At 65.2% G+C, this 14,477-nt stretch overlaps 1 protein-coding gene and 1 long non-coding RNA gene across 2 annotated transcripts in view; one reads left to right on the top strand and one right to left on the bottom strand.

Moving 5' to 3' along the window:
* Crlf2 (cytokine receptor like factor 2) overlaps positions 1-4,095 on the top strand; it is an 8,491-nt gene extending 4,396 nt beyond the window's left edge. The window contains exons 2-6 of the mRNA XM_048784633.1: positions 552-706; positions 1,631-1,793; positions 2,122-2,242; positions 2,989-3,073; positions 3,402-4,095. Coding sequence (XP_048640590.1) covers positions 552-706; positions 1,631-1,793; positions 2,122-2,242; positions 2,989-3,073; positions 3,402-3,674 — 797 coding nt within the window. The 3' untranslated portion in view covers positions 3,675-4,095. The remainder of the gene's footprint in view (positions 1-551; positions 707-1,630; positions 1,794-2,121; positions 2,243-2,988; positions 3,074-3,401) is intronic.
* A 4,047-nt stretch (positions 4,096-8,142) lies between these two features.
* Positions 8,143-9,575, bottom strand: LOC125611042. Its single transcript, XR_007341137.1, has 2 exons — positions 9,279-9,575; positions 8,143-8,222 (listed from the first exon to the last, which is right to left on the bottom strand). It is a non-coding gene; the product is annotated as an uncharacterized LOC125611042 (long non-coding RNA).
* Between the last annotated feature and the right edge of the window lie 4,902 nt (positions 9,576-14,477).

Genomic DNA, 14,477 nt, shown 5'->3' with positions numbered 1-14,477 from the left:
TACGCCCCCTGACCCCCAGCTGGGCAGATTGGACCCAGGGACCCTGGACCTTCTCATTTTTTTTTTGTCTAGAGACGGGGCCTTTGGCCGAGTCGCTCAGGGCCTCACGGAATTGCTGAGGCTGGCCTCCAACTGGCCATCCTCCTGCCTCAGCCTCCTCTGGGTCTGTGTCCCCTCCTCTGTCCCCTGGGAGGACACGGCCATGGCACGAGGGCCCCCTGACCCAGGAGGAGCTCATCTCAGGACCCTCCACTGACGACCTCTGCAGAGACCCAGTGTCCCCACGAGGTCCCATTCTGGGGTGACGGGGACCTAGAACTCGCCCAGACCCCAGTCCGGTCCTCACAGATGTCAGACCACTTTGCAGACTCAGGGCTTCCCTCTGGGGGACGCCCAGGTCCTCGGGGTCCTGGTCAGGACTTGCAGTGGACATGCCGTGGGGACAGACACATGTCCACTCCCGCACGTCTGCAGCGGGGGGTCGGGGAGGCGCGACGGGGTCTGGCCCAACCCCGGGGGACCCCCCGACCGGACCCTGGCCCGGGGCTGAGGTCTGTGGTCCTCCTCGGCAGTGAAGCCCGGCTCCCCCGAGGACGTGCACTTCCGGTGGCTGCAGGAGGACGTCCTGGTGACCTGCTCCGACCTGCCCTACGGGGGCCTCCTCTACGAGGTCCAGTACAGGAGCCGCTTCGACACCGAGTGGGAGGTGAGCAGGACGCGGCTTGGGGAAGGGGGACGAGGGACGCGGCCTCCCTGGTGTCTGTGGTCAGCGTCCAGCAGGGAAAGGCATCGGGGGCCTATGTGCAGGTTCCCGTCTGTCTGCCCGCCCGTCTGTCTGCCATCTCTGTCCATCATCCACCCATCCGTCCATCCGTCCGTCCATCTGCATCCGTATCCCACGCCTGTATTCGCACCCAGATCTCTAGGGCCACGGGCCTGGAGGTGACTTCAGGGGTGGCCTCGTGCACGGACGGGGTCAGCCATCAGGTCGTCACTGTGGGCAGGGTTTCTCGGGGGACAGTCTAGAGGCCAGGGTCCTTCCTCTCTGTGGGCTCTCCGTCTTTCTGCTGAGGCCCTTCAACTGATCGGACGGGGCCCACCCCCGAGGCTCAGCGACTGAAAGTCGACCCGTACAAAGGTAGCTCAATATGGTACCGGGGACTGAACGCAGGGACCCTTAACCGCTGATCCCCGTCCCCAGATCGAACTTTCTTTCTTTCCAGACAGAGCCTCCGTCACTAAGTTGCTGAGGCTGGCCTCCAGCTTGCCATCCTCCTGCCGTAGCCTCCCCCAGGGCTGGGATTGTGGGCAAGCTTCACGGAGCCCAGCCGTAGCCCCATTTCTGACCCTTAAATCGCCTCTTTTATTGAGAAACTAAGGTGCCAGGCGCAGGAGGCGACAGCAAGGCGTGGGTTGAAGGACGGTCCACTGTACACGGGCGCACGTGGGACCCCTCCACGTTCCCCCGCGAGGAGAACGCTGAGATGACAAGTGGCTTCCCGAGGGCCACCAAAGGGCACTGGAAGGACGTGGGAAGGCCAACCCGACTCCCACCCTGCGCGGACGCACAAGGTTCCAGGGCGAAAGACCCCGGCCCAGCCCCTAACGGTGGCATCCGATCTGTCCCCAGTCCAGGGAAGCGACGACGTGCAACGTGACCGTCGGAGGGTTGGACACCCAGAAGTGCTACAGCTTCCGGACCCGGGTGAAAACCACCGAGGACCAGTACGGCCCCCACGCCACCCCCAGCGACTGGTCCCAGGTGACGCACTGGCAGAGGGCGGAGCTCAGAGGTGAGCGGAGGATATGCAAACACACGCAAATTTGCGCAAATCTATGCAAATCAACGCAGACGTATGCAAATGCACGCAAATACACACAAATATATGCAAATACATGCAAATATATGCAAACGAAGTGAAAATATGCAAATATATGTGAAGGTATGGGAAGGTATGGAAGCTACGATGTGCCAGACCACAGATGGCGACACGGGTGTGATGGTCACCCAATGGCTGGGGGCGGGGCACAGGTGGGTTAGAGAGAGGGATGGGTCACAGGTTGCTGGACAGACAGACCACCGACGGGCAGATGGACAGACCTCCTTCCGTTCGGTTTCAGACTCCTGCGAGGAGGAGCCCGGTCCTCGCCGCACGCGGTTCCCCAAGTTCATCCTCATCTCCAGCTCGGTCACCCTCCTGACCCTGTGTCTCCTGCTGCTGTCCTTATGGAGACTGCAGAGGTAGGGACACCGCCGTGCCCGCCGTCCCCCACACGCAGGGTCCCGGCCAGCGTCCCACGGCTGTGTCCAGGAGCCGCTCAGAGGGGGCAGACTCATTGGAGGGTCACTCGAGGTCGGCCGAGTCCGTGGCCAAAGCCACGTGGCGGCTGGACAGGGTGCTTCTGCTGCCCCTGGGGCCGGGCGTGCAGCTCGGCCGGTGTGCAGAAGCCCCGGGTTTCACACCCAGCACAACTAGCCGAGCTGTCCACCCAGGTGGCTCCGTCTGGTTGCAAGACGAGCCGTCCAGCACACGTTTCCGTCCACTCAGGACCCAGCAGGCCATCGCTGGGGTGGGGCGGGGGACCAGGGACCTTTCCGAAACGGCTCCCTCCGGCGATTCCCCTTTGGGTCCTTCTCTGTGCCCACTCACCGCGGCCCCTTCTACCTTGACTGACCCCGACCCGGCCCCGGTGGGGACGGTTCCAGGGGCCGATGCCCAAGGTACCGTTTCTGTTCCTCGGATGCGGTTCCCATAGCAACGCCCAGCAGCAGGCCGGGCCGCCCTTCAACCTGGGGCCGAGATGCCACCGGCCAGGCCAGGGCAGGGTCAGGTGGCCGTCACAGGTGGACAGAGACGCCTCAGGCACCAACTTCTGTAGCTGGATTTCTTCCAGGTCCTTCCACGGAGGGGACACCACGGTGCCTTTTAGGGGTGTCCCCAGGTCTGCTCCGCGCCCCGACTCACCGGCTCCTCTGTCTTATCTCAGAGTGAAGAAGCTGCTCGTGCCCAGCGTCCCGGACCCGAAGGGCAAGTTCCCCGGCCTCTTCGAGCAGCACCAAGGGAACTTCCAGGTGCCCTCACTGCCCACTGGACAGGGGTGCCCGGCCCTGCCCTCAAAACCTAGGAGAGGGAAAACATCATTTCTTCCACCCTCTTAAGTTCTGTGACTGGGGTCTGCTAATTAAAAGGGCCAGGAACTGATGAACTAGGAAAAAAAAAATCCTTGTTTCTTTATATACATGTTGGGGGTTCCCCAGCCCCAGCGTGGGGGGGCCTGGGAGACGCCCTGCAGCGATGGTCCTCCATTTGCCAGATGCGGATGGCAGAGCACAGCGTCCCTGCCGGTGCCCAGAGAGGTTGATTCTGCTGCGAGCTGAGTCCCGTGTCCCTTCTCGGCAGGCGTGGATCACAGACACCCAGAACGTGGTCCCGCTGGCCAAGGCGGGAGGCCTGGAGCCGGAGACCCCCCCGGAGGAGGCCCTGGTCATCCACCTGCTCAAGACGGAGCCCGAGGCGCCTGCCAGCCCAGGACCCGCGTGTCTGCAGACGGGGGAGGAAGAGGCCCCGGGGGGGTCCTCCCAGCTCCCTCCCCAGGCCCCCCAAGGTGGAGACAGGGTGTTTCTGGGAGACTTCGCCTTTGTGATGAGTGACAACTCCTACATGATGCTGTGAGGTGGCCCCTCCAAGGCCACCATCGGGATCCACGCTGATGTCCAAGGACACGAGAAATTTCAGGACTTCACGGGAGCCCCCTGGGCCACGGGGGGCTCCAATCTGGGGTCCCTGAGGACCACCACTCACGACGACCGAAGGGAGAGCATATCCACTTCCCCCGTGTCCCCCCCAAATCCTCCCCTATCAACTTTCCCCTCCACACATTGTGCCTTAGACCTTTTCTCATGCAACCCGGGCAGGGAGACGAATCCCATTTTTAAAAAGGCAACAGGCCACCCGCGCGTTAGGGGTGCAGCCTGGACTCCCCTATTTGATGGCTGACCTCCTCCCCAGGGGCCAGGTCTGGGCCACATTGGCGACCTGCGTTGGGGAAAATGCATATTAATTGCTTTAATTAATTAAACGCATATGAATCGCTTCCCTGGGGGCCCCTTGTGAACGGCGGTGACCCCAGGGGACCCTGAGCCTGGATGCCTCTCTGCAGGGTCCCTGCGACTCCCTCCCGGGCCCCCGGGACCCACCCGCATCTCGGCTCCGCCCACCGTGAAGGGCGGGTTTTCTCTTGCTGTCAATCACCGGCTCGGTCCTGGCAGCGCTTGCTGCGTGAGCAACCGTGCAGGCGGACGGGTCGGGCGCACTGTTTCAGGAGCCGTCTACACGGCGTGGCTTTGCCACCGAGCCAGGGGCGCGCGTCCTTTTGGTTGTCCCGGGGCGGGTCGCTCGTCCCGGCAGGTGCAGCCCAGGCTGGGTCTCGGCAGCCCGGCGAAAACCCTCCTCCAACAAACCCTCCTCCAACGGCGCAGGCGGCGCTGTGCCGGGGTGAGTCACCGATGGCTATCTGCCCTCCTCGTCCCCGGAGGAGTCGCTATCGCTGGTGATCAGCAGCAGAAATGACTGGCAGGTGGGGCCGAAAAGTCCCGGGTGCAAACCCGGGCGTGTCCAGCCCTGGAACAGCGGAGAGGGGGGGGAGAAAGGTCCCCGGATGACGGTGCTGTGTGACCTCGGGCCGTGTCCTGACCTCTCTGAGCTCTGCTCTCTTGTTTTCTCGGTGAACTTGTAAAGCAGGAGTCTGTTTGGCGGCCGGGTGGACAGGGGTCAAGGCCAGCGTGACCTTCCCAGAGGTTATGAAGGTCATGAAGGCGAAGCCGACTCAGGGGGGGAGTTTTGTTTTATTTTTAATCCAGCTGCATGTTGTAGCTGCGTGATCTGAACCGTGGTGCACGTGTGTGTCTCCACACGTATGCACGTGCACCTAATAGACACCTGGGCATACATGCGTGCGTGTGTGTGCAGGAAGACAGAAACGGATGTCTGATGAGCGTTTTGCCTGATTTGAATTTGCTCTTGGTTTCCGTGTATTTTGAATCGATTTAGATCAGGATCCTCTTTAGAGAAAGGGTCTGGACATTTTAGTGGGTTAAGTAAGGTCCTTCCTTCAAAAGATATGTCCATGTCCCAGCGACCAGGACCTGGGAGTGGGACCTCGTGGGGACACAGGGTCTCTGCAGAGGTGGTCAGTGCAGGGCCCTGAGCTGGGCTCCTCCTGGGTCAGGGGGCCCTCATGCCATGGCCGTGTCCTCCCAAGAGACAGAGGAGGGGACACAGACCCAGAGGAGGAGCCCCGTGGAGACGGAGGCAGAGACGGCAGTGAGGGGCCACCAGCCCAGGGCCACCTGGAGCCCAGGAGCTGGAGAGGCAGGAGGAGCCCCCTGGAGCCCTGGAGGGAGCTGGACGCCATGGTAAGAGGCAGGTCCTGTCCACAGCTGGACCCCAGACCTGTGAGGGGGACCTGGGGTGGGCACAGGGTCCCTGCAGAGGACAGGTGGTCACTCGGTGCCCTGTCCACCCATCTCCAAGGGGGACAGATTCTCTGCCAGGACCCTGAGCTCACGCCCAAGAAAAAAATACAAATAAGAAAAAGAGCCCGGACATTGGCCAGGCCCCGTGGATCCCTGTCCTTCTGACAGAAACGTGGAGCCTGACCAGGTCTGTGTTGCTGGCAGTTTTGGTCACTACCATCTCCATTTCCTTCAATAAAAAAAATAAAAGAAAGAAAGAAAGAAAAGAAAACCCCCAGCCGTTGCCCAGAGAGCAGACCCTCGTGCAGCCCAAGGAATCTTCGAGAGTCTCCTAGTGGGCATGGAGAGAGGGCAAATCCTCGGGCAAAATCCCTCTGCGCAAAGTTCTGAGACGCACGAATGAAAATCAAATTAGATCAGATTAAAAAAATGAAATAAAATGAAAAATAAAAATAAAATAAAATGTAAAAAAATGAAGTAAAGAATGATATGAAGTAGAATGAAATAAAATAAAAATTCAATTCAATTAAAAACAAAATAAAAATGAAATGAAGAATGATATTAACTAAAATGAAGTAAAATAAAAATGAAATAAAAAATGAAATAAAATGAAATAAAAATAAAATGAAAATGAAATAAAATAAAAATAAAATGAAAAATGGGATAAAATAAAAATGAAATGAAATAAAAAGTGAAACGGACTAAAGATCCCCGTCCACCCCGCTGCCCTCCCCAGGTCCGTCCACCCCCCCCCTTGGCTGTCACCGGGGTGGCCCGACCCCCCCTGCCCCCGCCCCGTGGACCTGGCCCTGAGCCGGCGCGGCCCCCGGGACTTGGCTGCGGAATGTTCTGGGCTCGCTGCCCGCCCCCTGGGTGGTCTCCACCTGCGGCTGCCAACACGAACGTCGGGGTGAGAAGTCGGTCCTGCTGGGGGGGGGTCATTCCTTTCTGCATCGTTCGCAGGGGCCCCCGGAGCAGCTGGGGAGCAGCCCAGGAGGACACGGGGGACAGCCCAGGAGGGCCCGGGGGACAGCCCAGGAGGACACGGGGGGCAGCCCAGGAGGACACGGGGGACAGCCCAGGAGGACACGGGGGACAGCCCAGGAGGGCCCGGGGGTGTGGACAGGCCCCCTACGTTGGTGGCCCCGGGCAGCTGCCGGTGATGGACTCCGCTCTCACAGCCTCGCCCCTTCCCTTGAGGCCCTCGAGGGCCGGACCCCCCAGATCCGGGAGAGGCTGACGTCACCGCAGTGGGAGGGGCCGTTCCTGCAGGAGGTCCGCTGACCCCCCTTAAGGGGTCGTCTTCGGTGTCCATCCCGATGGGCTAGCGATGGCCACAGACCGGACAGCGGGGCCGGAGGGGCGCGGAGGTCAGCGGCCGATTTGCCTCTAGAGGACCCGACCCGGGGACCGAGACCTCGGTGCCTCCAGAGCATTTCCAGGTGGCAGAGAAGTTGGCCCCCAAGTGTGACAAGCTCTGGGCAGGTGCAGCCAGGGACACCCCCGGGGCCACAGGTCCTCCACAGGGTTCCTCTGCACGGCCACCCGCTGTCCAAGTGTCTGCTTCTGTGTCCACTCATCTGTCCGAGTCTACCTACCTGTCAATCATCTACCTACCTGTCAATCATCTACCTACCTGTCAATCATCTATCTATCTATCTCTCTGTCATCGACCCATGCTGTCTGTCCAGGGGGCTCTCTCACCCTGGGTGGGGCTGCTACTGGCTCCTGGTGTGTGGGGCCCAGAGAGGCTGCTCCACCTCCTGCAGCGCACAGCACAGCCCACCCCAGAGCACCCCCAGCCCCAGAGGCCCCCAGTGCAGAGGAGACCTGCAGGACAGAGTCTCTGTCCATCATCCATCCACCCAGCTGCCATCTGTCTGTCTGTCTACCACCTGTCCATGCGCCCGTCCTTCATGTGCACGACAGTATCCACATGTGCACACCCGGGGGTGTCTACAAGGCCTTTCTGTGCACACTTGCAGTGAGTGTGTGTGCTTTGCCCTCACAATACAACAGAGCGGGGGAGACTCCTGACGTGGGAGTCAGGAGGGTGCTCCTCCTGGGTCGTAGGAGACAAGAGAACTTATCTTCCTCCTCAGGGACGTGGCTAATGTCCGACGAGGAGCAGAAAAGTGGACACACACATTCATTAACCTTCACGTGACCCGGGCTCAGAGACTCACGCCTGTCACCCCAGCAGCTTGGGAGGCCGGGGCAGGAGGATCTCAAGTTGGAGGCCAGCCTCAGCAGCCTAGGGAGGCCCTGTCTCTAAATAAAATACTCTATTTACGGAGGGGGCCCGAGGCCAGGGGCGTCTTGTCCCGGGCTCGGCAGGCCCGGGTTTGCAGCCCCCTGAGGGCTTCGACACAAACCATGCGATTAAGTCTATGATAAAAAATAGATTCCGAAATACAGCACATAAAGTCGGGGACATGGGGTCGTGCAGCTTTAGACAATACTGTATGACCCGGGCCACACGATCACGTGGTTCTGTGGCGTCCAGATTATCAGCGTCTGTGGCCCCACTGTGTGTTGCGCAGTTAGACGGACCCTCTGTGGTCTGCGAGCACGTTGCATGATATACAGTTGCATTTGTGTCACGTTACAGTTTGCGTCACTTAACCCCGTTCCAGATGCTATAGCTACATCGAATATTGCACGACTGCACATTTTATATATGTATTTCTGTGTCATGAGGTTACTAGAGTCTGCAATCTCCTTGTGCATTCAATGATTACCCGAGCTAGAATAAAAAAATTTTAAAAAATCACCTATTTTATAAGCGTATTATATATCACATAATTATCTTTAAATATCATGTGCAGTTTATGACCACATGGCATCCTACACTGCCACATTATATATTCTATAATCATGATGTATGTCACATAATTGCATTGCATATTTATGAGCACAGTATGCTAGGTTATATGATCTTGATCATATATCATGCATTTATTACATTGCGTGTCTTAAAATCACAATGCACATAATTGCACTATGTATTTTATAATTACACGATTTTTAAAATAATTGCATTATTTTTTGATAATGGCATTAGGTACTTTATAATTGCATTATGTATTTTATAATTGCATATTCCATAAGTACATTCTATATTCTGTGATTACATTATGTATTTTGTAATTGCATGATATATGTTAGTATCACATTATATGATTGCATTATGTATTTTATAATTGCATTATGTATTTTATAATTGCATTATTTTTTAATAATTGCATTATCTATTTTTATAATTGCATTATGTATTTTATAATTGCATATTCCACTAGTACACTCTATATTTTGTAATCACAGTATGCATTTTGTATTTGCATCATATATGTTAGGATTGCATTATATAATTGCATTATGTATTTTATAATCGCATTATTTTTTTAATAATTGCATTATGCATTTTATATTGCATTAGGTATTTCATAATTGCATTGTTTTTTAAATAATTGCATTATGTATTTTATATATAATTGCATATTCGACAAGTACACTCTATATTTTGTGATCACAGTATGCATTTTGTATTTGCAAGATATATGTTAGCATTGCATTATGTGATTGCATTATCCATTTTATATTGCATTATGTTTTTATAATTGCATTATTTTTTAATGATTGCATTATACTATATTTTATATTGCATTATGTATTTATAATTGCATTATTTTTAATAATTGCATCATGCATTTATAATCGATGCCCTCTCCTATAAGGCCATCCATACTGGATGATCACGTGGTGCATTTCATAATTGCAGCCCACCGTTTCCTGCACTCACCGGAGACCCTCACCGTGGACACTGCCTTCTGTGTGCTCCGTATGGGCCACAGACGGTGCCTGACTTTCAGCGGTGGCCGTCGGGGACAGAGGGACACCCAGGGCTTAAAGGCACAGTGTCCCCCCCTCCCCTGGGCACTGGACAGGAAGGGACAGCGTGGCCGAGGGGCCTCCGCAGCTGGGCCCTTGGCTTCCGCCCTGCGCTCACTCCCAGAGACGCCCCACTCCGAGGACCAGATGGCCCCTGGCCTCGCAGCCAAAGGGGCAGGAACAGGTCTCAGGTTTCACAGGGTGACGAGGAAGAGTGTCCGCGGCGCGACAATGGCCCGGGGCAGATCAAAGGCGGTTGTGCTTTTAAGGAGAGTGGAAAGAGGACCTGTCGGCGGGGGCAGGGGCCGCCGTCCTCCTCCCGCCCAGCAGCCGGGAAGTGGGCGGAGCCTTTGTGCAGCACCTGCCCTTCCTCCAGGCCCGCCCAGGGGCCGGGCAGAGGGGGCCCTAAATCACTGCGTCCAGCGGAGAGCTGGGGTGTGTCCAGGTCCAGGGTGAACAATGCGCTGCTGTGTCCACTCCTGCGGGTCTCCCCTCTGCACCCGGGAGGGCGGGCTGCTTCCCAGCCTCCCGCCAGGCGGCCAGGGCTCCAGCAGAACACCACCCAGGGACGGGGACCTCGGGAGGGAGGTGTGCATGTCACTGTTACAGGGGACAGGTCGCGGAAACTCTGAGGGTGTCGCAGGGAGTTCCTTCAGTTATGGAGATTAAGTTTGGAGCACCTGACTCAGGTGGGCATGGAGACAGAGGCTGGTGNGGGGGGGGGGGGGGGGGGGGGGGGGGGGGGGGGGGGGGGGGGGGGGGGGGGGGGGGGGGGGGGGGGGGGGGGGGGGGGGGGGGGGGGGGGGGGGGGGGGGGGGGGGGGGGGGGGGGGGGGGGGGGGGGGGGGGGGGGGGGGGGGGGGGGGGGGGGGGGGGGGGGGGGGGGGGGGGGGGGGGGGGGGGGGGGGGGGGGGGGGGGGGGGGGGGGGGGGGGGGGGGGGGGGGGGGGGGGGGGGGGGGGGGGGGGGGGGGGGGGGGGGGGGGGGGGGGGGGGGGGGGGGGGGGGGGGGGGGGGGGGGGGGGGGGGGGGGGGGGGGGGGGGGGGGGGGGGGGGGGGGGGGGGGGGGGGGGGGGGGGGGGGGGGGGGGGGGGGGGGGGGGGGGGGGGGGGGGGGGGGGGGGGGGGGGGGGGGGGGGGGGGGGGGGGGGGGGGGGGGGGGGGGGGGGGGGGGGGGGGGGGGGGGGGGGGGGGGGGGGGGGGGGGGGGGGGGGGGGGGGGGGGGGGGGGGGGGGGGGGGGGGGGGGGGGGGGGGGGGGGGGGGGGGGGGGGGGGGGGGGGGGGGGGGGGGGGGGGGGGGGGGGGGGGGGGGGGGGGGGGGGGGGGGGGGGGGGGGGGGGGGGGGGGGGGGGGGGGGGGGGGGGGGGGGGGGGGGGGGGGGGGGGGGGGGGGGGGGGGGGGGGGGGGGGGGGGGGGGGGGGGGGGGGGGGGGGGGGGGGGGGGGGGGGGGGGGGGGGGGGGGGGGGGGGGGGGGGGGGGGGGGGGGGGGGGGGGGGGGGGGGGGGGGGGGGGGGGGGGGGGGGGGGGGGGGGGGGGGGGGGGGGGGGGGGGGGGGGGGGGGGGGGGGGGGGGGGGGGGGGGGGGGGGGGGGGGGGGGGGGGGGGGGGGGGGGGGGGGGGGGGGGGGGGGGGGGGGGGGGGGGGGGGGGGGGGGGGGGGGGGGGGGGGGGGGGGGGGGGGGGGGGGGGGGGGGGGGGGGGGGGGGGGGGGGGGGGGGGGGGGGGGGGGGGGGGGGGGGGGGGGGGGGGGGGGGGGGGGGGGGGGGGGGGGGGGGGGGGGGGGGGGGGGGGGGGGGGGGGGGGGGGGGGGGGGGGGGGGGGGGGGGGGGGGGGGGGGGGGGGGGGGGGGGGGGGGGGGGGGGGGGGGGGGGGGGGGGGGGGGGGGGGGGGGGGGGGGGGGGGGGGGGGGGGGGGGGGGGGGGGGGGGGGGGGGGGGGGGGGGGGGGGGGGGGGGGGGGGGGGGGGGGGGGGGGGGGGGGGGGGGGGGGGGGGGGGGGGGGGGGGGGGGGGGGGGGGGGGGGGGGGGGGGGGGGGGGGGGGGGGGGGGGGGGGGGGGGGGGGGGGGGGGGGGGGGGGGGGGGGGGGGGGGGGGGGGGGGGGGGGGGGGGGGGGGGGGGGGGGGGGGGGGGGGGGGGGGGGGGGGGGGGGGGGGGGGGGGGGGGGGGGGGGGGGGGGGGGGGGGGGGGGGGGGGGGGGGGGGGGGGGGGGGGGGGGGGGGGGGGGGGGGGGGGGGGGGGGGGGGGGGGGGGGGGGGGGGGGGGGGGGGGGGGGGGGGGGGGGGGGGGGGGGGGGGGGGGGGGGGGGGGGGGGGGGGGGGGGGGGGGGGGGGGGGGGGGGGGGGGGGGGGGGGGGGGGGGGGGGGGGGGGGGGGGGGGGGGGGGGGGGGGGGGGGGGGGGGGGGGGGGGGGGGGGGGGGGGGGGGGGGGGGGGGGGGGGGGGGGGGGGGGGGGGGGGGGGGGGGGGGGGGGGGGGGGGGGGGGGGGGGGGGGGGGGGGGGGGGGGGGGGGGGGGGGGGGGGGGGGGGGGGGGGGGGGGGGGGGGGGGGGGGGGGGGGGGGGGGGGGGGGGGGGGGGGGGGGGGGGGGGGGGGGGGGGGGGGGGGGGGGGGGGGGGGGGGGGGGGGGGGGGGGGGGGGGGGGGGGGGGGGGGGGGGGGGGGGGGGGGGGGGGGGGGGGGGGGGGGGGGGGGGGGGGGGGGGGGGGGGGGGGGGGGGGGGGGGGGGGGGGGGGGGGGGGGGGGGGGGGGGGGGGGGGGGGGGGGGGGGGGGGGGGGGGGGGGGGGGGGGGGGGGGGGGGGGGGGGGGGGGGGGGGGGGGGGGGGGGGGGGGGGGGGGGGGGGGGGGGGGGGGGGGGGGGGGGGGGGGGGGGGGGGGGGGGGGGGGGGGGGGGGGGGGGGGGGGGGGGGGGGGGGGGGGGGGGGGGGGGGGGGGGGGGGGGGGGGGGGGGGGGGGGGGGGGGGGGGGGGGGGGGGGGGGGGGGGGGGGGGGGGGGGGGGGGGGGGGGGGGGGGGGGGGGGGGGGGGGGGGGGGGGGGGGGGGGGGGGGGGGGGGGGGGGGGGGGGGGGGGGGGGGGGGGGGGGGGGGGGGGGGGGGGGGGGGGGGGGGGGGGGGGGGGGGGGGGGGGGGGGGGGGGGGGGGGGGGGGGGGGGGGGGGGGGGGGGGGGGGGGGGGGGGGGGGGGGGGGGGGGGGGGGGGGGGGGGGGGGGGGGGGGGGGGGGGGGGGGGGGGGGGGGGGGGGGGGGGGGGGGGGGGGGGGGGGGGGGGGGGGGGGGGGGGGGGGGGGGGGGGGGGGGGGGGGGGGGGGGGGGGGGGGGGGGGGGGGGGGGGGGGGGGGGGGGGGGGGGGGGGGGGGGGGGGGGGGGGGGGGGGGGGGGGGGGGGGGGCTGGTGACAGGCCAGGCTCTGGAAGATGCAGGCGGTCACTCTGAGTGACGCGTCTGGATCTTTCTGAGTTGATTGCAAGATCAGGGCGACGGCGTGGGAAACCGAGGCAGCGTGAGGACGTCCCTTCAAACCCGACTCTTGTCACTCAGAGTGACAGGCAGGAGCGTATTGAAGGGGTGGAGAGGGGCAGGGGTCACTCTCAAGGGACAGAGGGGTCCTCTCAGAGAGGACAGGGACAGCGTGCCCCTCCTGCCCTCCAGTTTTATTGGGGTCCCGGCGAAGTTCCCAGAGAGTACCGCCAGGTCCCCTCCTGACTTTGACGGACAGCAGGGTGACATCTGACTCTCCAGTCCCCAGGGCCATGGCCACTCTGGGTCCCCCTGGCCCCTGCTGCCTGGTTCTCAGTGGAACCTGTTCTTGCAGGTTTTAGGGTTGGAGGAAGGATCCTCGTCCCCCTGGGTCCCGGGACCTGGTCTGCATCAGGGTCCCAGAAGTCCCCCCTTCAGGGTCACCTGGCCCCTCTCAGGGACATGACTTCCCGCCTGCATGTCCCCTGCAGGTCACAGGGGGTGTGTGAGGAAGGTGGCGGAGGCTGTGCCCAGAGGCCAGGCAGGGCTGCAGGTCCAGGGCTTCTGGGAAGGAGGCTGTGGGGTCAGCACCGGGGGCCGTTGATAGAACTGTCCCCTGGACCTCGTGTCCACCATCTGCACCCGTCTGTCCCGCTAAGTCCATCAGGGGCAGGCCATGCATGGACTTCCAGGAGGGGGATCTCCTATAATTGGGACCACTTCCTTGGGGACATTGATCTTCAAAGTCAACAACAAAATCAGCAAACTCCCTCGAGGACAGACGGGTGACCAAAAAGCAGAGTTTACCCCTAAGGATGCGCAAGTCCTGAGCCCTGTCCTGCAGGCACGGTCCTGAGGAGGGTCAGGGTCCCCCGGGGAAGGAAGGTGGTTCCCATTATTCTTAAGTGACATTTTACTGCAGCCCTGGGACTAGATGTGATGTCACCCGGGCCCCCCGACCCCCCTACTGGGCGGAAAAATCCAATACCCTCCGGCTGCTGAGGGGCCATGACCCTGGCCGTCTCCGGAACCCGGTCCTCTTCCCACCGAAACTCTGTCCTGGTCACAATAATAAAATAATAATAACCACAAGGAAGAGATGAAGGGAATGGGTCGGGTATGCAGTGGAGCATAACTGTTGTACGCAGCGTGAGCCTTCTGGATACGGCCCAGGGCGGGTTTTAATGACCTCTGAGGGGACACAGCGCCCACGGGAAGCTGACCACAGCTGTTGACATCACGCTGATGTCAACAAGAAAACAGCAAATACCCGGACAGGCGCGGGGGGTGGGGGACGCGGGGACACCAGGAGGTCGGACACCACCAGACAGCGGGGCGAGCAACGGAGGGACACGATCTCCATGCGGGGCCACCACAGACGCAGAGTTGTAGACCCACGTGGCCAAACTCCGGGTCTCAAGTGCCCCCCAGGAGTCACAGGTGGACGTCTGGGTTCTCAGTGACGCAACGTCCAGAGCTGGGCATCGGGAGGGGACGGGATCCTGAGGACTCTGACCCTGCAGTGGGTTGGTCCACAGAGAGATTTGGAGCCGAGTGGACTAGAGGGAGGTGCTGGGGACATAGGAGGGGGGCAGAGGGTCCTCCTTCTCCTCCTCCTCCTCCATCTCCTCCTCCTCCTCCTCCTCCTCCTCCTCCTCCTCCTCCTCC

Source organism: Marmota marmota, unplaced genomic scaffold, assembly GCF_001458135.2.
Source record: "Marmota marmota marmota unplaced genomic scaffold, marMar, whole genome shotgun sequence".
In the NCBI taxonomy this organism is placed as follows: Eukaryota; Metazoa; Chordata; class Mammalia; order Rodentia; family Sciuridae; genus Marmota; species Marmota marmota.
This window is presented reverse-complemented; position numbering and strand designations above follow the sequence as displayed.